At 42.3% G+C, this 21,487-nt stretch overlaps 2 protein-coding genes across 8 annotated transcripts in view; one reads left to right on the top strand and one right to left on the bottom strand.

Moving 5' to 3' along the window:
* STAT4 (signal transducer and activator of transcription 4) overlaps nt 1-1,006 on the bottom strand; it is a 40,094-nt gene extending 39,088 nt beyond the window's left edge. The window contains exon 1 of the mRNA XM_031604434.2: nt 536-1,006. The gene's annotated coding sequence lies outside the window, so the exon portion shown is untranslated. The remainder of the gene's footprint in view (nt 1-535) is intronic.
* MYO1B (myosin IB) overlaps nt 1-21,487 on the top strand; it is a 166,508-nt gene that overhangs the window by 41,895 nt on the left and 103,126 nt on the right. For 4 of the 7 annotated variants that reach the window (XM_090144302.1, XM_090144299.1, XM_090144297.1 and 1 more), the window contains exons 3-5: nt 299-425; nt 2,060-2,144; nt 11,820-11,979. In XM_090144302.1, coding sequence (XP_090000428.1) covers nt 299-425; nt 2,060-2,144; nt 11,820-11,979 — 372 coding nt within the window. Of the gene's footprint in view, nt 1-298; nt 426-1,809; nt 2,145-11,819; nt 11,980-16,840; nt 16,866-21,487 lie in introns of those variants that run through there. The other 3 variants (XM_090144300.1, XM_090144306.1, XM_090144303.1) reach the window with 3 other exon arrangements.

Raw genomic sequence — 21,487 nt, 5'->3', positions numbered from 1 at the left:
GTGCTGGTGTGCCCCAGAGCTTGCAAAGGGCTGGTCTGGTCTGTACCCAGGGTTCTGGAAACACGTTCAATGCAATACATCCTGCTGCAGGTTTTCCTTTTCCTGGGAGTTGTGCTAAAAGTTTAAAAGCTCAGGACACCTGTAATTTATATTGGATCTCCCCTGAAAGCTTGTTGCAGAAATGTACCGCATGTGAAAATTAGCATCAAGCTACAGCAAATGAAATACTGACAATGCAACTTGTCTCACTTTTTATGTTGTGAGGTGCTCATTCAGATACTTTTGGTTCTGTCTGCAGTTACGACCTGTGCTACCGCCACAACATTCCCTACAGTCCCTTCTGGCAGAGAAACCTCCCCTGATGGAGCGGCCCAGTGGTGCAGGAGCAGTGGGGAGCCTCAGGACCATGAGGCCCCCAAGTCCAGGTAAGATACTTCTCCCCTCCCCCCTACAACCCCCAAGGCACCCTGAAGGCTCCAGATGGATGGACAGATGGACAGACAGACGGACAGACAGAAAGAGCCCTTTGACTTGCCTGTGCAAGAGGTCCCTGAGCTGCTGGCGATGTCCCCAGGCGCGGCTGCCGTCTGCCCCACGCTTTATGCTGCCCCAGCTCTGTCCCGGTGGCTTTTCCTGTGCGTCAGCTGTGCCCTCACCGCCCCGGGGAGTGGAATGGGGCCGTGTCACAGTTTAAAAACATCACGAGCAGCACAACTCTTAGTGGCTGCCTTATTGCTTTGTTTTTGGTGACGAGGCGCGTACAGAGCAGACAGTGGAGAAAGGTGAAACGTTGGCTCTTGGATAAGAAATGGCCAGAAGGAGGTTGTTTATCAAAAAAACCCCCAAAACATCAATCAGTTCTTCAGTCTGTAATGTGGCACTGTGGCCTGTGCAAAGGGCTTCTCCCTCTCTCCAGGGATGCACAGGGCCAGTGCCTCTCCTGCACGTGGACCCCGCTCGCTGCCTTTTGTGACCCACACTATTGAAGGGCTCGGGGCTGTCCCGAGAGCTGCTCAGCAGCAGAACGTAACCACACCACACGCTGTGACTTCCTGCAGCAGCTACGGGTGTTTTGTTTCAGGCAGTGCCTGAGATGCAGGAGCTCCGCTCTGAGATAAAAGTCTCGTTCCCTGCCCCAAAGAGTTAGCAGTCCGACATCTTCCTTATCATCATAAAGGCTATGACAGCGGGAATGCTCCAAGTACTTTTTTCCCCACAAGAAGTTCATTTATTGAAAAAGGATCAGCGTAGCGTTGTCTGCAATACTGCTAAAGCCAAAGTAAATGGAAAGTGCTACATTATGATAGTTTCACATCCACCTGACCTTGTGGGGCAGAGCTCGAGTGGTGGGATCGAGGCTCTGGCAGTGGACCAAGCAGCTGCAACCCATGCGAAATGGGATCCTTTCGAGCAATTAAGGTTTTGTGGGTTATATTGTGCATTACCAGAACCCCCAGTCATACGCAGGGCTTCTCTGTTTCAAGCTGTAGGAACAGCAAAGGGAAGCTGTGCTCACATGCTGCCCGTGAGCTGACGGAGTGGTTCTGCACTCTGTGCTGGGAGCAATAGGAAGCCCTGCTGAAGTGAGAGAGCCAGGTGCAGGAGTGTGGTTAAAAGGAAGGTGCTTGTCACTAGTGATGTGTAATTACATTTTCCAGATGGCACAGAGAGAGAATTGAAAGTGATGTGAGAATCTCTGATACATAGGTAACTTCTAGATCTGCTGGTGGATGTCATCTTCACTGTCTGTGTGCTTGAAATGAGATTTGACATTTACTTTAATAGCATTTAGCATTTTTTTTTTTTCAGGTGCATTTGTAATCTGAGAGCCAGGATCATAACAGATCTCTGCAAAATCCCCACTTATTGAATCAAGTGGTCTAGTGCATGCTTCAGTAACCTCAGTATTTATCTGTTATTCTTTTATGCTGTACTGCTGCATGTTTACTCGTTATGTTTTACAAGTGAGGTCAGGCTGTAATGTCCTGAAGGATTTTCTTCAGCCTTTTGTTCTTGTAAAATAACCAGTGTACAAAGTCACGTTAGTTTTCCAGAGCAGAAGTGGAAGCTATGGATGCAGAGCCAGCTGCTGCTGCCACCGACGACCAGATGCACATGTCGTACCCAACTACATTTTGGCTCCCGTAAGTGGCTGTTCTTGGTTCTGATTTGACTTGGCTGTCATTGGCTCAAAGAGGCAATACTAGAGCAAGAAGAATGTTTTCAGTGCCCTTTGTCAGGGGTTGGGGATAAGTTTGAAAGTCACACTCCCTCTTTGTCTGCAGAGGTCAGGCCCTAAACTCAGATGAATTTTGGCAAGAGCCTGCTCAGGCCTGCCTTAAGACTCTGGCACTTACAGGAGGAGATACAACCGCACTTCACCCATGGTCCTGTTTTATTTTTTTGCTGACGGATATCCCACCAGTTCATTCAGAACACTACACATTCAGTAATCCTTTTTTCTGTGGGACTGCATACTGCCCTTTTGAGTACATGTGATCTCAAGGATCTGCTGGAGTTTTCTTGGATTTGGTTCTCTTCCATTAGGCAAATCATTGCCAAAGCAGCTGATTTTCAGGTGGTTTGCTGTGTACCAGTAGGCTCAGGTAGCAGTGATGCTGGGACGCTGGATTAGCAGTTTGAAGACCACCTAATAAATAACATTTATTAGCAATTTAATTTCATGCTGTCAGTAGGGGGAACTATTGCACTGCACTTTTTCTTTGGCTTCTAAATAAATATTGATAACTACCTGTCTTTTCTTTTAGATTAAGTGCTCATTCTCTAAGCATCCTTTCACATCTGATATCCATAATGATAAGAGGATGGGTAGATCACACCATCCCAGTAAAATAACATAATAACAGGGTTCCTTTTTGCTTGCTCTCTCTCCCCTAACCTTTAAAACAAGGTCTGTGCGGGAGCGGCTGTTGTTAAGGAGATGTTGTTCTTTCAGTATCTATTCAGGTTTGCTTCAAACCTGAAGAAGGAGCTCAGGGTATTCCCCAGGATAACTGAAGGCCATTCCTTGCCTGAGGGTCAGAGCTCAGTGCCCAAACAGGTGGTTGCTTCTTCCTCCTGATGCAGGGAGGGCAGCTAATGACCAGGGTGGGAGCAGCTGTGCAGACCATGGCACAGACTGTCATGGAGGCAGGAGGTTCTCTCAGCGAGGGGATGCTGTAGAGGGGTGTGGGGACCTCTGAAGCCTCGCAGAACTCATTGGATGTGGTGGTGGGAAGTGTGCTTTGTCTGAAGAAGAGGAATAAAAAGGTTTGTGGTCACCCACTGGATCCAGGGGTTTGAAGCATGGCTGAGAGCAAAAAGGGAAGGTATGGAGGTCTGAGCTGCTGGGGGAGTGCAGGTGGCAGGTAAGGGTGGGAAGCACAGAGCACTGACAGGGTGCAGGAACTGATGGCTGTGAAGAGGACTGGGGTTACAAAGGCTGAAGCAAGGGGCCAGGAGGAAGTTAAAGCATATGTGGAACAGGTTACTGCAGGTAGCGGAGAAGAGAAACTGAAGGTGCTTAAGTAGTCAGAGCTGAGCAAAAGGTGGCTTTAGGGCTTTTGCAGGGAGCTGAAATGCTTCTTGAGAGACATGGGAAGAGGAGCGGGAACACAAGCAGAGCTAGCTGAGCAGTGACTGGAGCTCTATGCTCTGGGAAGAAGGGTCAGTGGAGTATGTTTGCACACTGTGGAGGATGTGACAATGCTTGGAGATGTAAGGAGAACTGCTACAGAGTGGGGAAATGAGAAGAGAGAGATGGCCTGGGTCAGCCCAATGGGGCTCTGGAGGAGAGTGTGTGGTAGGCAGGATGCTGGAGGTGCTGGCTAGAGGCAAGCAGTGAGTGCTGCTAACACCTGGAAGAGGCCAGGAGCTCCAGAAACACCTGCATGACAGGAGAAGCTGAGGAATGGGCAGTTCTGACTCCCCTTGGCAAGAAAGTTCAGCAGGGCACGAGGCAAGGCAAAACAGGCTGAAATGGTGCTTGTGAAGTAGAGGACAATGAAGGAAAGAGCTTGGGGCAGCCCTTGGGTGGAAGGGAATTTCTGAAACTGCACAGTAAAGGGCACAGGGTGCAGCCCTGGGGTGGAGGTGCAGAGGAACGTGAGGGAAAACAGGCCACAGAGGTTGGAGCCCTTGTTGAGTTTGATAGGTCAAATTTAATCTGTGCTGTGAAACATTTTGTTCTGCTTCATCAGTGCATAGCTCCAGTAAAAGCAGGTGAATAAGAAGCAAATGGCTGAATTATGTAGGCTACTTAAAGGGAAGAAAAAGTCTCAAATAATGGAGAAGGAGTTTTGGACACAGTAATCTTCTAATCAAAAGTTCACAAAGTTGTTTCTAGGAATATAGAGCCAATATATTACTTTGATCAATGTGACCAACCTGTAATCAAGATTATCATCTCTTGTGTTTGGCCTCTGGTCATTCTACTCCCTGACTAACCCTTAATTAGAGTATGTCTCATCTATCTTTTACATAAGGGAGACATTTAGCTTGAGCATGCTCTACATGCACTATGTCTTGTGTCTAAGCCGTTCATAGTTTTTCTTCTTGTATTCAAAACAAGGACTTCTGGACTCAGTGAGACTTGTAAACACTGTAATCATGAGAAATTGTCTTGCTGGCAGTGTAGTTCCTCCGAGTCAGCACAGCATAAATCAGCAGTCGTGCGTGCAGGTCACATCCACTACTGTCCTCTATTTGGAGAAAAAGACAGGAACAGTGATGTCCTGAAGTTGCATGTTCTAACAAGCTGTTTATGAGTGCTAGAAAGATCTCTTGGCTCTGCATTTGTGTGTAGCTAAAATACTGATTGTTATGCTCAGAAATAAATGGCTTTGTTTGTTTATTTAGTTGTTCTCAAATGCTGAAAAAATATTTTCCTTCTTCCAGTAATGATAAGTTGTACGTGCAAGTGTATAAATCTGCTTGAAATTAGTATACATACCTCACTCAAATCCAAGACGATACCAGCTAGAAAAAAAAAAATAATTAACACATCACGTAGATCTCTCTAGCACATCTCTCTTACACCATTTAAAGCACATGCCACTTGGGGTCCTGCAGTAACCACACAAATCCTCATGTTGATGAAAAATGATCTGAAAGGCCTCGATTCCACCTGGATGTCAGTCTGCTATTGTTTAGACTGACGTCTAAACAATGCCCTTTAGACCAAAGGGCAGCTGTGGAGAAAGGCTGGAAAGAGGCATGGAAAGAAGTGACGGCAGACAAGGTAGTTTAGAAGAGCAAGGGGAAAGGAATGAACTCATGGTGTCTTTTACTGTTTTATAGTGTAAATGAAACCGTCTTTTGATAAAGAAAAATTGTGTATGTGGAGTTTCATGAATCTACTTTGCTTAACATCCCCCTTATGCTAAGTATTTTTTCAGCAATTTCCATCCTTTGATATGTATGAACTCTTTAACTCTTCCACCTCCTAAAAGCTCTTATGTACGTTCAGCTTTTGCTTTTCCTGAATGAATTTGGAGTCAGGTTTCCTTTTGTGTTTTGAGTTATGTAGATTTTGTGGAATTCTAGCAGCACTGTGTTAGTAGACTTTTCAGTTTAGTGCAGACTGGATTCTCAGGAAGCTTTTTTTTTTTACTTGATACAAGCCTCCTCGTCCATTGGTAATGATCCTTTTTATTTGCATGGCAACTGAGAACTTTGTGATTACTGTTTTCCAAAGCACAGTGTGAGAAAGAAATACCAAATCAATGTGACTTTGACAATAGTGTTTCTGTATATATATTCCTGTGGAGTGTAACCTGGAGGGCAAAAAGAGGAATCTCTTGGTGATGCAACTTGATTAGTATGGAAGTCAGCACTGACTGGATGACAGAAAAGAGAATTTCTCATCGTAATCTCGCTTGGGACTCACACTGTCAATAGTTACTTAAATTCTTACTGTCTTCTATACCTGGAGTTGGGATGACTATGCGTAATGGTAATTTCTCAGGATACTTATGAATATTTTTGTTTCTCAGTCTCTAAGGACCTTAGAGGAGTCCTTGAGCTTTATTAAACTTGCTAGTCTATGCTGATTGCAGAAAGCAATTTGATGCTGAACAATGGCTTCCAAATAAAAAGATCGATAGTTTTAGAATTAGAAATGGATCAAACTCTGAGAAGATAACTTGGTTAATTAATTTAATAAAGTCTTTTCACAAAGGGAGCAATTAAACCAAAGTTTGATTATCTCTACTTGATAACGTTTGAAATATTCCGTATTAAAATTAAGGGTTTTAACTCTGGTGGCAGTAAAATAACCTCTTGATTTATGCTACTCCCTGGAACTGCTTATCTATTTATGCTGTTTATATAAGACACACTCCTTCAGAATTATATGCTTATATATAACACACTCCTTCAGAATTTGTCCTTTTTTTTTTTTTTTTTCCATGGCTAGGCTATAAGGAAAAAAAACCACCAACAAAACAAATTGAAAGCAGTTGTACAGTTGACCTTAATTGTATTGCTGGATATCACAAGAAGAATGGCAATCGTGCCTGTTATGGACTTATTGTCTTCCTTCTAGGCTGTCTGAAAGCAGTGTTTGCTTTGATCCTTGTATTCATTTCAAGCCTTCTGTAAGAAATTGCTGGGGCTCAATTTTTCTCCTATAGATCTGTTCTGTTCCTGGATCTCATTCCCTTAGCACACTGCTGGTACAGGGCCTTGCCATGGGAAGGTTAGTTGCAAATTGTGGTGTCCCTCACTTAGTGCAGTTCATGTGGTGGTGGGAGGGAGAAAAGAGATGGATGAGCATTGTGATCCTGTACGTATTTTGAAAATCTTCTCTGAATTTTCCAGATGGCTTTTTCAATTTGTTTCAAAATGTTCAGTATGAATCAGTTTTCAATGTGATTGTTTCATACCGGAAATGAAAATGAGCTTGTTTTCACTAGAGGACAACCAAAGTGCCTGCTGGTGTAAAAGGACATCGAGAACTGAAACTGTATATGAAAATTTAACATTGAAAGTTGTTCTAATGGTGTGAACAAAACTTGCATTGTTCTCTTGTATTCACAAGGAGAAAAAGATGATTTCTAGAGCTCAATCTTAGAATCATAGGATGGTTTGAGTCAGAAGGGACCTAAAGGTCATCTAGTCATTGAACATCTAGTTCCAATCCCCCTGCTATAGGCAGGGACACCTCTCGCTAGACCAGCTTGCTCAGTAACATGAAGAGAGATGTTAGTAAAGAAGAAAATAACCTGTAGCCACAAAGGGACCAAACCAAAGCTCAATTCTTTCTACAGTCTGAGGTCATTCAAACTTGCATCTTGCCTGTAGGTGCTATGGTGGTGATCTCCTGCAGGGTAGGGATGGGCGTTCTCTATTTCTCCTGGAGAAACAAATGAGGTTTAAGGAGAGAGTTGCTGATTCACTGGAGCCTGATTATTCAGGCAGTCCATCATCAGGATCCGAGGACTTTGTACTGCGTAGGAAGTAGTTGTGATATACACGGAGAAGGAATCTAAACCTGGCCTCCTTCTTCCCAGAAATAGATGTGGGCCTTTGTGGTTGGACATCAACGATGTTGGGCATGCTCGTGCTTTCATTCCTGTTCTGGATGAGTTAGCACAGCCTCAGCTGTGGGAGAAAGTACTCCTCCTCTGCCCTCTGTAATACTGTGAAGCAGCCTGTAGTGTGAGGATTACAGCAGTCTGCTGGGAGAGGAGAAGAGACTGCGTGTCTGGGTTCTCTCAGCATGGTAAGGAAGTTAAACCGTAGTCTTTGTGTCCTAATAAATACCCTAGAACTGATTTATGTGTTTGTTTGCAAGACGGCACATAGACTTGGAGGCAAGGTGATGTCTGCAGCAGGAATTCCTGCCTGCCACCGTTGCGTGTTGGGTGCTGTTGAAGCTTGTGCTCTGGGTTAGAGTGCACCAAGCGTGCTCTTGCCAAATCACAGAGTCTTGAGTCAGAATGGTGTTAGGGGTGAAATGGGCAGCGAGCTGCTGAAAGATCTGGGTTGGGGCGGTATGACTTTCATGCCATAGCTCAGGTGCCCACTTGTTCTAGGTGTGTAAAAGACCGGGCAGACATTCTGAGGTCTGTGTTTCTTAGCTAGGCTCCTAACATCATTCAGACTTTATTGTAAGTGCGTTTAGGGTCTTGTCTTTAATAAAAAAGAAGATACTCTTAAAATATAAGCTAGAAAGCACTTTTTTCTTCCTCGTGTTCTTTGATTGATTAATCATTTCTAATATTTAATGATACGCAGTTTTCACATCTCTCAATAGTTTGAACATGAGATGAAGAGTTCCCCTTTTTAATAGTTTGCAACATTGATTGACATGAGTGGGAACCTGTGATCTAAGTTTTCCTCTTCTCTCCTCAAAGGTATGATCTGCAGCATCTGTCTGGTGAGAATCCGAGCCTATTCTATTTTCATACAGGCACTCTGATGGCTCAGCCATTTAGATCACACTCTGGAAAAAATCGGAGCATTGCCTCATTCCTCTAGGGGAAAAAAAAAAAAGTGCATCGCAAATGCACTGTGGAGTGCAGCCACAGTAGTTTTCATTCACAACCAAAAGATTTAGACAAAGGTCTTTGAATTCTCATCATTTTTTTCCCAGTGCTTGCTTTGTTTAGTTCTTCTCATTCTTTGTTTAGTACACATATCTCTCAGAAGATCAGCCTTTGTGTACAGGTTGTTTTGCACAGTGCTGCACGAGGGCACCTGACCTACTTGTGACCCAGTGACTGAGAAGTACTGCTCGTTGCTGCAGCAAAGCAGATAACCAACACCACGAGTGTTATCTTCTGCCTGAAAGAAACCACTGATTCCTGTGTACTCCTGAGAACTGAGCTAGAGGTTCTCAGTTAAAGTGATGCTAATATCTTTTGAGGTAGATATATTTTTAACTTTGTTTTACAAGCCACGCTTATGTATTTAAAATGCTGCTACTGAGAAGTAAATGACATCAAGCTATTTCTAAGCGCTCAGAGCACTCACAGCTGTGCTGAAAGGCGTGATGCTACTGAAGGCTGTTGAGCCTTGCTTTGGAGCCCTCTGGGGAAAGCAGGCGGCTGGGGGGCTTTGCCAGGCAGTGTTTCACCCTCCCATATGCTAGCTGTGCAATGGTGATGGCTTGAGGTGGCACAGCCAGGGCGTGAATCATACCTGATACGAGGCATCTGCCAAAGAGAACTAAGCAAAATCACAGAGCAACTCGTGTTTTATGGGAATTCAAACTTCCTTGCTTATTTTGCAGGTGGCAGGAAGTAGTTCATCTGATGCTTTGCAGAAAATGGGTATCTTCACGTTGCATTGTGAACTGCATTGTTTTTTTTTTTTTTTCTCAAACAGACTAATTCTAATTTGGTATAAATTCAGGAATCTTTGGTCTTTGTGACTTACCTGTTATCAGTCAGTGGGGAAAAACTATGAAGGGAATTCCCAAATTCAGCAGATTACAACTAGGGGACGGCAAAGCATACCACTGTCTCTGAATTCTCCGGTCTCATCAGCCTGAGATACAAGCGTTGATAGGTTTAATGAGGTTCTCAAACGACAGAAGATTGTGTGCTGTTGTGGGAGTTTTGTGGTGACTCAGAGGCGGCCACATTTGAATTGCATGAAGGCATTTGCTTTCAGGCGACATCACTGTATTGCCTGGGTTCACCAAGGTAGGGGAGAGACACTTTGTGTTGTCCAGGAGCAATGTCCAGATTCACACTGTAGAAGTCCACTTGATTCCGGATCTGCAAAATCACAGTGTTTCCTCACTGCAATTAAGTGCTTTATTTGTTCTAGTATCTTCTTCAGTATTTTGGTATTGTCATCAAAGACTTCAGTAATAATGGCTCTTTTTTTCCCCTTCTTATTAAGTTTTTGTCTGCCTTAAACTCCAAGAAGTACACTTGCTTGCCCTGAAGAAAAATAGCATGATGTCCACACAGATGCTTTAGAGTGGGTGAGGTTGTGCATCATCATGCAAAGTAGAGGTATTGAATTAGTATATAATGAGCTTATTATGGTAAAAAAAAAATCCCTCTTGCACTCCAGCCCATAGCCAGACTTGGACAATTAATGCAGTGACTGTACGTGCAGCAGTAGCGCTTAGAAGCCTTAACTTCATCTTGCTAAAGATCACGTGCATCTCTCATCTGAAGTGCTTATCACTACAAGGTAAATGGGCGTGCTGCTATGGGCATGAGAAATGTAGAAGTGGGAATTAAAGGTGCCAGCACTGTGGTGATCAATGTTTGAAGCAATGGGTACACTGCTCAGCTGCAGGCTGTGTGCCAAAGCCCATGTCAGCTTTTTCTTTCTGTACCTTTGTTTCCCCATCTTGCAAATGTTGCTTTTGAATAAGAATGCTATTGTGACAGCACAGGCAGTGGTTTTGTTAAGACAGGCTCATGGTATAACCAGAATTATTTTATCTAAACCTTTTCAAGTCGGCGGTGCTATTAAAATCATCATAACTTAGATAAATAAGGGCATTGAGTACAACATGGGTCACTTCAAACACCACCTCAGTCATTCGCCATATTGGGTTGAAATCCTGCTAAGATTACTGTTGAAGTAACTGTTGTTACTAACTTTCTTAATCTCTTCTGTGAAATTTTAAACTTAAATTGTGTTTTCCCTGCTTTTTCCCTTTTGACCTTGCCTATACATAATATATATGTATTAGATTTTTAAATATGTATTTAAGACAGGAGCACAGTCACGAACAGACACCCATGTACACTCATCACATGGAATTAAATACTTTCATGACAAAACAGGATGCATCATAAATCTGTTATAAATCATTTTAGTTGAGAAAGAGTTTCTTATGGAAACACTGATCAGGTTGTGTTGTTGTTGTTTTTTTTTTTATAAGGGAAAATATGATGCAAGTGCAAATTGTTGTTCTGCTGAAATACTGTAGGTGTAGTTTCAGTGGAAGCCTAGCACAGTCAGGACTCACACCTCTGATATCTCACCCTGCTGCTTCTTTGGAGGTAGTGTAATACCTTGTCAGAGCACATGCTAAGACTTGCCACTCTATTGTTTAACTACTACCATAAGAATGCTTTAATTGAAGGAAATATTAAGAAACCAAAGCTTATTTTTTCAGGCTTCATTCAACTATGCTTTCTCACTGACCTACAAAAGGTGTCTTAGTTGCTCTCTAGATTTTGGTTGAAGTTAACTAAGAGAAAGCTTGGCAGGATTTGGAGGCTTGCCATGAATTTAAGCAGTTTTGTTCCTAACTCCCAGGCTTCGGGACAACCTGAGTTCCAGAACCCATCTTTTTTGTTCCACAGCAAGAATTGATCTAGCCTGATATACTGCAAAACAAAACTTTAATTATCCTTCAGCGCTGCACTTGAATGTACGTGCCTTTGTATGAGAAAGCAGCCCTATTTGCAGTCAAGTCACTTCTTACAAATCTGTGCCTTGAGATAATAATGTCTCAAATCTGCTGGTACAGCTAAGTGAGAGTAGTAGTTAGCCTTCTGCTATAGGCGTGTGTCCTGTGTAATGCTCAGCTTGTCAGCAGTGATTTCAAAATCAGGGAAACCAAGACATATAGTACCATATTTATAACTCTAGGGTGATGCTCAAGTTTCTGTTGTGGAAGGGGAAGTGGCGAGTTTACTAAATACATTATGTAAAGTTTCTTTTCAATCACCACCACAATAAATGCACTCTATTACCTGGATAGTGGTTTCAGGCAGCAATTCACATCATTGGTTTATTTCCCCTGGGCGTGTTTGATGCGTTTTTGAAGGTCAATTTAAAAATTGCATGGATCGATTGTAAAAAGAATACAGCGCTTTCCATTCAATTTTGTCTTACAGACTCCTCTTGCAGACCAAATTACCACAGGCACAGGACTTCTTGGACACTGCTGTGGAATGGGAGAGCACAGCTCAACAGGAAAGGTGGTGTTACACATCATGGCTTTGGTATTTGGTGCTCTGGGCAAAGACTTGCAAGACCAGGAAAAGAAAATCACCTGTAAGTAATATCTGCACTTAGTCACCTGGTACAGGCAGATAGCACTGCTTCCACTTCTGTGTTTGCAGGCAATTGAGCAAGGCAATTAATACAGTTAGACTTAGTCACAGATTTTCGGTTGCAGCTGAAACTTTGAAGGGTTGAATTTATTTTAGTTGAGGCTGGGTCTCTGATTTTTTTTGCTACTAAACAAAGCCAGCTGAAGATGAATAAATTGGCTAAAAGCGAATCGACTTTTTTTATATTCCCAAACAGAGCTGATTAAAAAGTTCAGCTCAAATTGGTAAGGATCAAGTCTGCTCAAGATGCTGAGCTCTGCAGACAGCAACTAAATGTCTGTGGCAACTGTTAAGTTTCCTCCCAGACCTAACCTTGTCTTTGAGCCTTGGCCTCTCCCTGCTGAGCAGCTGGCATGACTTTTGGCCACAAAGGAGACCTTGTGCTTTGTGTCTGAGTTGGTGCACGGTGCCCAATGGCTCGTGTCACAGCTCTGCAGCTGTTCAGCCACATCTCACCCAAAGGCTTGGGCAGCAATTTGTTAAGTCCCTGCTACCACGGCGCAGTTCAGCAGTGCCTGAGCTTCTCCTTGGCTGCCCCCCATCTTCCTCCCCCAGCAAAACAGTTGTGAGCTTTGAATCCTTTTCAGTGGGGTCCTGCTGGATTTACTGTCCCTCGATGCTGTGCCACCTGTAAGGACAAGTCCCTTGTTGTTCAGGATTCAGAAAGAGAAGTCTTCTGAAAAGCTAGCCTCAGCTAACCCATGCCTAGACATTTTTTCCACCATGAGGTGCTTACCTGGAAACTGCTGCCCAGATATTGTTTCATGCACTCCCAGCTGAGATTTGTTCCCTGTTGCCCAACATTCATGTCTTACTTGATGCCTTTCTGGAGAGGTCTTGTTGGTTTCTTTCTTGCCTCTGAACTGCACAAGTAATCATATGAGCAGGCCACAAGAGTGGTACAGTCAGATGTCCTCCTTTTCCGTAAGTGACTGTGTCTGTGGGTGAATCTGCATTTAGGTGTAGGGATTTTTAAAAGGTTGCACATATCTCTTGTGCTGTGACCTCAGTACTTAGTTTGGTTCTTACTCCATTCTAAAACCAAGGACTTCTTGTCATCATCTTCCAGGAAAAGGCGATTGAATATCACGCTCTCCATTTGCCGACAACTCTTCTTGTGATAGCTATTACTGGGGAAATGCTTTTATGATTTAGTAGAGAAATAGGTTTGCAGTCCAGGGATGCCTGCTCTGCTGTTCTGCTGTTATTTTTAGAAGCCTTGCTCTTGTTTTAATTGGACTCCTTGTTCAATTTTAGAAGACAATGTTTTACTGTGATCTGTGATATAATTTAGAATGTGAAATTGCCTCACTCAGAAAGCAAGAGAAAGAATTCAGGTGACCAGCCTACCCTGGGCTGTTGTGCAGCGTGCTAAAATCAATAAATTGGTTTACTGGGTTCTGCACCACGTTTATATTTTGTGCAGACAGACCTGACTTACACCAGATCCCCAGTATGTGAAATCAAGAGTAAAGCTAAAATATTACCTGCATTTTCTAAGGAAATGCTGCCTAAATTCCTCCAGGGCTCTAGGAGAAGCTGCACACGTAGAGCCAGAGCTAATGGATTTTGCAATTAAGAAGCATTTCTGCTGACTTGTAGGACTCTAACTCTTGATTAAGGTGCATTACATCTCAGTCAATGCTCGATGGCTTTCTGAGAGACAGGTGGATAAATATGGACTCTTTAAGGATTACGACTTGGTTTCCACAGTGCCTTGCATGTTTGACACCATGCATCCTATGGACCTTAGGATGTTTTTGAAATTCGTCTCTTTAGCAGATTGGATTGATTTTGAACCTCACATAAACAAAGTTTCCTTTATATTCAGATGATGTAAAGGTTTCACCGTGTGGTCTGCCAGCAGGCTTGTGTGTTTAGTGAAAAAGGTAAGGTTGCCAATTTGACAAGAGTATATATTTTAAAGCCATTTTGCAGAATCAAATGGTGGGAGATATTTAATTGCAGTGACCATGTTAGAGAATGGACTGAATAGTGAGGAATAGAACTGTGGATGTGTTTGATGAAGCATAATTCAGATAGAGATGTAATCCAGGCTTAGGTGATCCTGTGGGGACCGAAGCGATGTGTTTTTGTCTTGTAAATGAGGCTGACATGGGGTCACTTTTTAGGAATACATAGCACCAGAGGACACTGTGGGTGCTAAGGGTGTGCTCTGACACTCATGCCAAGCGACGCTTCTTCAGTGATACACCGGGGCACTATTTTATGAAACTTGCCATCAGATGGCATAAATTCCCTGACAACTCTTAGCGACACTGAAGCAGGCATTCCTGGAAAACGCTGCAGCACTGGAGCCAAGTAGTTAATCAGGTGTAACATGAGGCTTTGACATGATTTACTGCCTGCTGGTAGCTCATACTGGGGCTGTATTGTCCTCCTGTATGTACTGTATAATAGTTTTAAGCTGTCCTTGGACAGGGCCCTATTGTAAACAAGCTGTCCGGCTTAACTGGGATATCCTGTAAAAATATGTTAATAAAAACTGAAATCATTGTAAAGGATCCTATTCCTACTATTTCTGCTTCCTGAGCTATTCCCACCAGTGATGTACAGCACAAGCTCTTAACTCTTGCTGTGCTGGTGCTTGACTGAAGCCTGGCAGTTTTGCAGGACTTGGTCTGAACTGGATCCATTGCCTCACATCATCTCAGCACGTTCCTGTACACGATGGCTGCACAATGCAGAAATCAGCACTGAAATAAAGCTTATTTTCAAAGTGTCAATTTCAGGTAGGTTGCTCCAAAATAAACGCCTCCTTTAGTTCCATGTAAACGGCAAAACACTCTTTTTTTCAGCATGGTCACCACCATTAGCTCTGCATTTTCAGCAGTGATGGATAAGAACCTGTGTGCTGGGCTTGTCAAAACCTGCACCAGCAGGTTGCTTTTGCCACTGCTGAAGCATACCTCCCACCCTTCACTGTGCTCACATCCACTGCTGTTCTCCATAGATGTTCAGCAAATGTCAATAAATGTCAGTGGGGGCCACTTTTTGCTGCACAGAGGAATTCAGTGACACACCTTTGCTTCACACACACTTCTATGTCAGACGCCATTTTGTCAGACTGCTTGTTTTATTTTTATTTCCTGTCCTTTTGTGTAGTCTCAGCTTAGCTAGGTCTGTGGAGGGACTTATGAGGTAGTGCTAGATGTGAAAGGAGCTTTAGAAGTGAGCTAACTTGAGTATTATATCAGGGCCTCTATCACCTGGAGCTGGCTGGTCGGGACAAAACAGCAAGGCCTCACATGGGCCAAATTTTGGAAAGCGATTCTGAAAGATATCATGAGGTGTTATACTGTTTGCAACTGCTTCTAGATTCTGTGGCTGGAGATGCATGCAAGAAATACAAGGGAAGGGTTGCTGTTTTGCTAACCTGCTTATCCTTCTCGCAACAGTGATGCCTCTAGTACAGGATACCTTATGGTATCCGGCCTTCTGTTAATTAAATGTAATTTTGCATGTAAAGAAAGCACCAACAGTTTGACAAGTGGGAATGTGGCTTATCCCCATAGATGGCTGCAATGCACAGGTTTGCATGGTGGCTTGGGAATGGGGATTGTGTGTTGTGCAGCTGTTGGAAAACATAAAAAAGTGACCTGGGCCCCTGCGAGCAAGCCTGGCTTTAGCTGTAAATTGATACAGCAGATCTCCAGGGTTTTCATCACAAGTACAAATTTCAGATCTGTGCACAGCAGTTTTGCTTATTCGTCCTTCTTTCGGGTTTTCTGATTGCGAAGATTCCACCTACTTTAAAAGATGAACTGCACAGCAACTTATTGGCTATGGGTACAATTTAATAATTGAAGAGCTTAATCTTTAAACTTGGAATGAGACGAATGAATGTCCCCAGTGTATTTCCAGCATAGCAGTCAATTTAAAATCTGTCTTAGAAAAGAAGAAAACGAGACTGTTTCGATTGTATATTACAAAAGAAGGTGTGAAAAGTCACTTTTCTTGCTTCATTTTTAAATTTATGAAAGTAGTCATCTTTGGTCTGGAAAACATTTGTCAGTGAACGCTGCAGGACTCTGTAGTGGTTGTGCCATTAAAGGTTTGGTAGAGTATGGAAAAGGTCCTGGTGGTTGTGGAGGGATGTGGAGGGAGGCTACTTTCAGCTCAAAGATCAGCTTTCAAACAAACTTCTCGTGCTGCAGACACCAATTCCCTTGTCATTGCATCTTTTTATTTTTTTCCTCGATCTGATCCATTCAGAGTTATTGAGTGATAAAGGAAAAGATAGATAGATGTGCTGGTTGTTTTCTAGCTGTTGATAACAAAAGTGAAATTGCTTGATCAAGGCAGCTGAGCTGGGCAGCTGGGGCAAACAAGGATAAACAAGGCATGCTTTTGGATGAAGCCACTAACATCTCAATTATATCCCCATAAAGCATCCTGACTAACTGGAGCTGGTCATCTCACTTCAAGATGGCAGTAGAGATGCAGCAGAAATTTTCACCTCAGCCAGCAGGTTGAGATGAAAGTCTTTGTGAGAAGCAGAGGCGCGATGTTGATCTCATGTTTGTGCTGAGGCAAATGCTACACGCGATTCCCCTCTGCAGGGACTTCACAAAATAGCTGGTGTGTGCTTGTCCTGATGCGAGACAGCTTTCTGATGGTGATATGGACATAGCTGTACAAAGGACAGGATTTATAAGCAAAGTGCTTCAATCCTTGTAGGTGGCAGCCTGACCTGGCTCCTGTGACCCAACGGAGAGGTTCCCCCATGCTCTGCACGTCTCTGTGCACGTGTCTTTACAAACAGCTGTCTCTCCAGTGGACTGTAGCTGTTTTGAACAACTTTGGGTGAGTCCACAAAGCATTACATTATGTGAGAATGAGTGATTTTGAGGGGGAAGAGAGCTAAAAGATATTTCAGTCAACCTGAAAATTGCAACAACAAAATTGCAACAACAGCAACAGTTGGCTGCTGGTTGGGACTAGCTCTATGAACTGCACATATTTGCAGTCATCTGATCACTGCTCGTTGATAAGGAGTAGTGAAGAGATTCAGGAGGCAGAAAAACATATTCTTCTATTCATAGAAATGTTTTGCTTTTAAAAAGCACGGTTTTGCTACCACTTACCTATATCTAGAGCCACTCTCAATGGCTACAGAAGCACAGAAAAAGCACCACTGCTTTTAAGTGAGAGGAGGGAAGAATTTAGATTTGGTAAGTTTTCGTCTTCTTTGGTCATTCTTTTTATTGTTGCTTTTGAAAGCTGTTAGCTTGATGAAAGCAGAAGGAATGGAAATTAATTTTAACAGTACAACTGTCTTCCTAGTAACAACAGCTAAGGCAATCACACAGCATTTCACATTCAATGAGACTCAATGACTTGAGGGGGAAATATAGATACATTGCATGTTTTTAATAAATGAACGTGTTGCCTTCCTCTACCATGCTTCATTTTATTGCTCCTGTCTGCATTAATTTGTATGTAGGTCGCACAACCCATTTTCAACAAGGTAAAGCTATATTTTCCCTTTCATATAAAAAGATGATGAACTGTGGCTTTCAGAATACCGATTATTCACTCAGATGTGATAGTCATGGTAGTCATGCCTTGCAAAACATTCTGCCCTAACTTGTCTCTAAATTTTTCGTTGACGTAGTTCAAGTTCTTCAGTTGTTTTCCTCCTTAAGCCAATGAGACTCAGGAGGGAGGCAAGGCAGAAGGTTAAAGCCTATTGTACAATTCAGAATTTAAGCTGCATGCCTTTTGAATACAGTAAAAGCATCAGGGATTAATGAAAGCATTTTAATGGATTTCTATATTCATGAATCATAGCAGAACCATGAGATCACTAGAACTGACTACCAGATTTTCACACTGCATCGCAGTACTTTATGATATCAAGTACAGTTTTTCTATGCGTATGAGAAATTACCTGGTTGACATAAAAGAAAATGAAAGAAATCAATTGAGGACAAATGGTGGTGTTATTTTTTTATTTTTTTCCATTACGTTTGTGTAAGATGCACGAGAATTCTATTCAAAATGGACAAACAGAGAACTGATCCCATACATTTGATCATAAGACCCATCCTTTGCCTTCCAAACTAATGACTTCTATGCTTTTGCTGAAAAAAGGAATCTGCTCTAGAAGACTGTTTCACAATGTGTATGAGATACTTGCTTACTGGATTTGCATTCATTTCTAATTTAATATTAGCAATAAAAGAAACAATGCTTTCCTATAAATACTTTGAAAAATACAGGAAGATAATCTATTTATTCAAAGTTAAGAAGACAAGCGAAATCTGCCTGTCTGTGTAACTCTCAGGAACCAGACTGCTTAGTAAATTGAAATTTTATTGCAAAAAGCATCACTTCAGCAGAGGATGGCCTTGCCCATGAGCAGTTTTTGGTGCCTCGGGATTCTGTGGCTGCCTGAGCAGAGCTCAGCCTGCAGCTAGAACTTGGATGTGATTCAGTACAGCAATTCAGAATGTCCTAGACCTGAAATAAGTTAATACTTCTATTCATTCTTTCGACAGACTTAACATTTAGACCTATGGTCTAACATTTAGACTATGGTCCACCCCTCAGGTTTCTCTAAGGAGAAGCTGTAGAAAGCTTCTTCTACCAGTGATATTAAGGAGTGCAGGAGCCATAATACAGATTAGATAAAGGGGGTTTCTTGTATTCTGTGTCTTATATACATTACCTGTATCTTATCCACGTGGACCTACAGAGTGTGACTGTAAAAGTGCTGTGGTCTGAATTACCTAAATTCTGCCTCCAAATTAGCAATGCCTACGCTTTGCAAGTCTGTGGTTCCTATAACTTCCCTGCCACAAGTTCACTGTAGCAGTTTGAGGACAGCGGTATTTGCTAATTCATAACACGTGACTAGAAAGCTATTACTCAATTTTGCTAACAAATATGGAATTTGTAGATGAAATGTCACCATATGGATCATTGCCATCCATGAAGAAAATAGAATCAGTGCTTATGGCTTCTAGCTTTCTTTTTAAATGTGAGGGAGCCTAACTTCTCCCCTTCTAATGAGACCACTTTACTTCATTCTGACATTGGCAATCTGTTTGAGTTTCATACTACTCCTTGAAGGTCGTCTTTACAGCTGAAGAGTCATCAGGAGCATTTAATACAGATGGAAATCAGACGTGGAACTCTGTCCAAGAGACAATAGCCCTGTTCAGAATGGGTTCTAAAGTCATTAAAAAAATGAGGAGAGTAACTTCAAAATAGCAGAATGAACAGACCAAGCTCTGTTAAAAACTGAACAAGTGAGAAACTTGCTTTTTCTTGTAAAATGATAATTGTTTCCTATAGAGGCCATATGGAGCTTGACGAGAATAGCTGAGAAGACCCTAATGATTTTAGATGAGAGCTTTCCTTAACCAATCATTAAACTGCTTAATGGCTTTTTTTCCCACAACCAAGATATAGTGAAGCACACATAAGTGGATGATGCTATTATTGCTTTCCTCATAGATGTAAGTTTACCTATCTGAGCAATATCATCAAAACATCTAGCAGTACTCTGGAGAAAATGGCATGCATTTATGCAGAGCTTGGCTGATGGTTGACAGTTCTTTGTAAAATATCATGAGACTTGCAAAGGCACACGGCTTGCAAAAATTAAGACCTACAGAACACAAGATTTAATAGCACTAGTCCATTTTGACTGTTCTAGAGCCTGGGGGAAAACTGACATCTAATTACTGCTATGTGTAATGTTTTCAATTTTCCTGATTTAGTTTCGAAGCTAGAAATACCACTTCCACCTCTCCTGATTACTCAAGACGTTTTGATTGTTAAAATATATTGTGTGTAATTTCTTAACTTAGCCTGGCAATCCCCAGTTTGAGCATCTGTTTTAATTATACTGAAGCAAGCTATGGTTTTGCTGGGTTAAAATTTCCAAGACTGGATGCCAATAGCAATGTGTTTGGCTAATGCTTCACTCTGGGCCTGCCAAAGCAGAAATTCCCCAGGCTTTTAGTTTCTGAGGTTCTTGGGGGCTTTAGGGGGTGTCAAACATTCAAACGACATGCATGATCCAGTGTTTGTTTCACTGACTTTGAGGGGCTTTCTGACTCATTTATGTGTCTCTTCCTCTCTGCAAAAACAGTGCATGGAAGTTCCATAGTGGTAGAAAAAATCCACTTGCTTTAGCAGCGTGAAAGGGAAGGATCAGAGTAAGCCCAGCAGAAAGAAGTTGTGACGGTGAATGCTAAGCCTTGCAGCTAGTGCTTACAGCTGTGTGTTTTCTTATAATCTCATATTCTTGTCTTTATAGTTTGTTATTCCGAGTAACTTATTTTGTTTGCTCAGGGGATGTCTGTGTTTAGCGCCCTGGGGACTGGAATATGTAATACTTTATTTTTTAGGAAGAGTACACAGAGGAAAGACAATATCACATATTCTAGCTCTGTAAGAAGACAATATTTGACGCTTGTGTTTGTTTGTTTATTTTTAAATTTAGTTTGAAGTATTTTTCTTTTGTTCCTTATCAGCAAGTGCATGAAAAAATGTAAGTCTAATATCAGTGTTAAGCATTAGCTATTTATTTTTTTAATTTATTGGCAAGACAAGACTACACCAGACTTCCCAGAGGATGTAGTAGTTGCGCTGCATGATCAGGCTCAAAGATGAAGGCTCCTCCACCCAATGCCAGCAAAGTTCCAGCCTTATGGTGTGACTTGAAAAAAGAAATTATTTGCTGAGCACAAACTAAAGGGGAAAAAAGGGGACAGACTCTTCAGCAGAGTCTGTGGTGATAGAAAAAGGGGAAATGCTTCAAGCTCAGTGAGGGTAGATTTAGGTTAGATATAAGCAAAAAGTCTTTTATAGTGGGGGTGGTGAGGCTCAAGTTGCTCAGAGATGAGGTTGATGTCCCATTAAATTTCCTAAGGGCTTCATTGCAGTGAGGGCTGAAAAGGACAGTGCTGCAGAAGCAGCTGCAACCCTTCCACTCCAGTTGGAACGGATGTCAGGAACTAAATGAATACCACTGGCAAGTAGGAGAGAACTTAGCATTGAATTAGTTGAATCTCACTTGCAGAAGATGGGCCTTTGTTTCTGTGGGCAGCTGGACATATCGGCTGACATTTTGTCTTTATTGCAATGTTTTTTCTTCAAAAAATCAAAAAGATAAAACTATGGTATCATTGAAAGTGTCAATAGTACCGATGCTGAGTGTGCCAGAGTGGTAGGAAAGGAGTTCACCCCAGGGGCAGGAGCGGGAAGCCCCAGCACGACATATTGAATATTTCATCAGTGATGTGTTGATTAATAAATTCATGAGAAGCTATTATGCAACAGTACTTGGAGTGCATGTTGTCATTGTTTAATAATTCCGCACGGCTATTCTAATTGCATAGAAAATAGAAAACCATAGCTAAGACTAACACGTCCATTTGTGTTTGTATTTTTCCTTTTGGCACAAAGATTCA

The sequence above is a fragment of the Phasianus colchicus genome, chromosome 7 (genome assembly GCF_987193195.1).
Source record: "Phasianus colchicus chromosome 7, bPhaCol1.hap1.1, whole genome shotgun sequence".
In the NCBI taxonomy this organism is placed as follows: domain Eukaryota; kingdom Metazoa; phylum Chordata; class Aves; order Galliformes; family Phasianidae; genus Phasianus; species Phasianus colchicus.
This window is presented reverse-complemented; position numbering and strand designations above follow the sequence as displayed.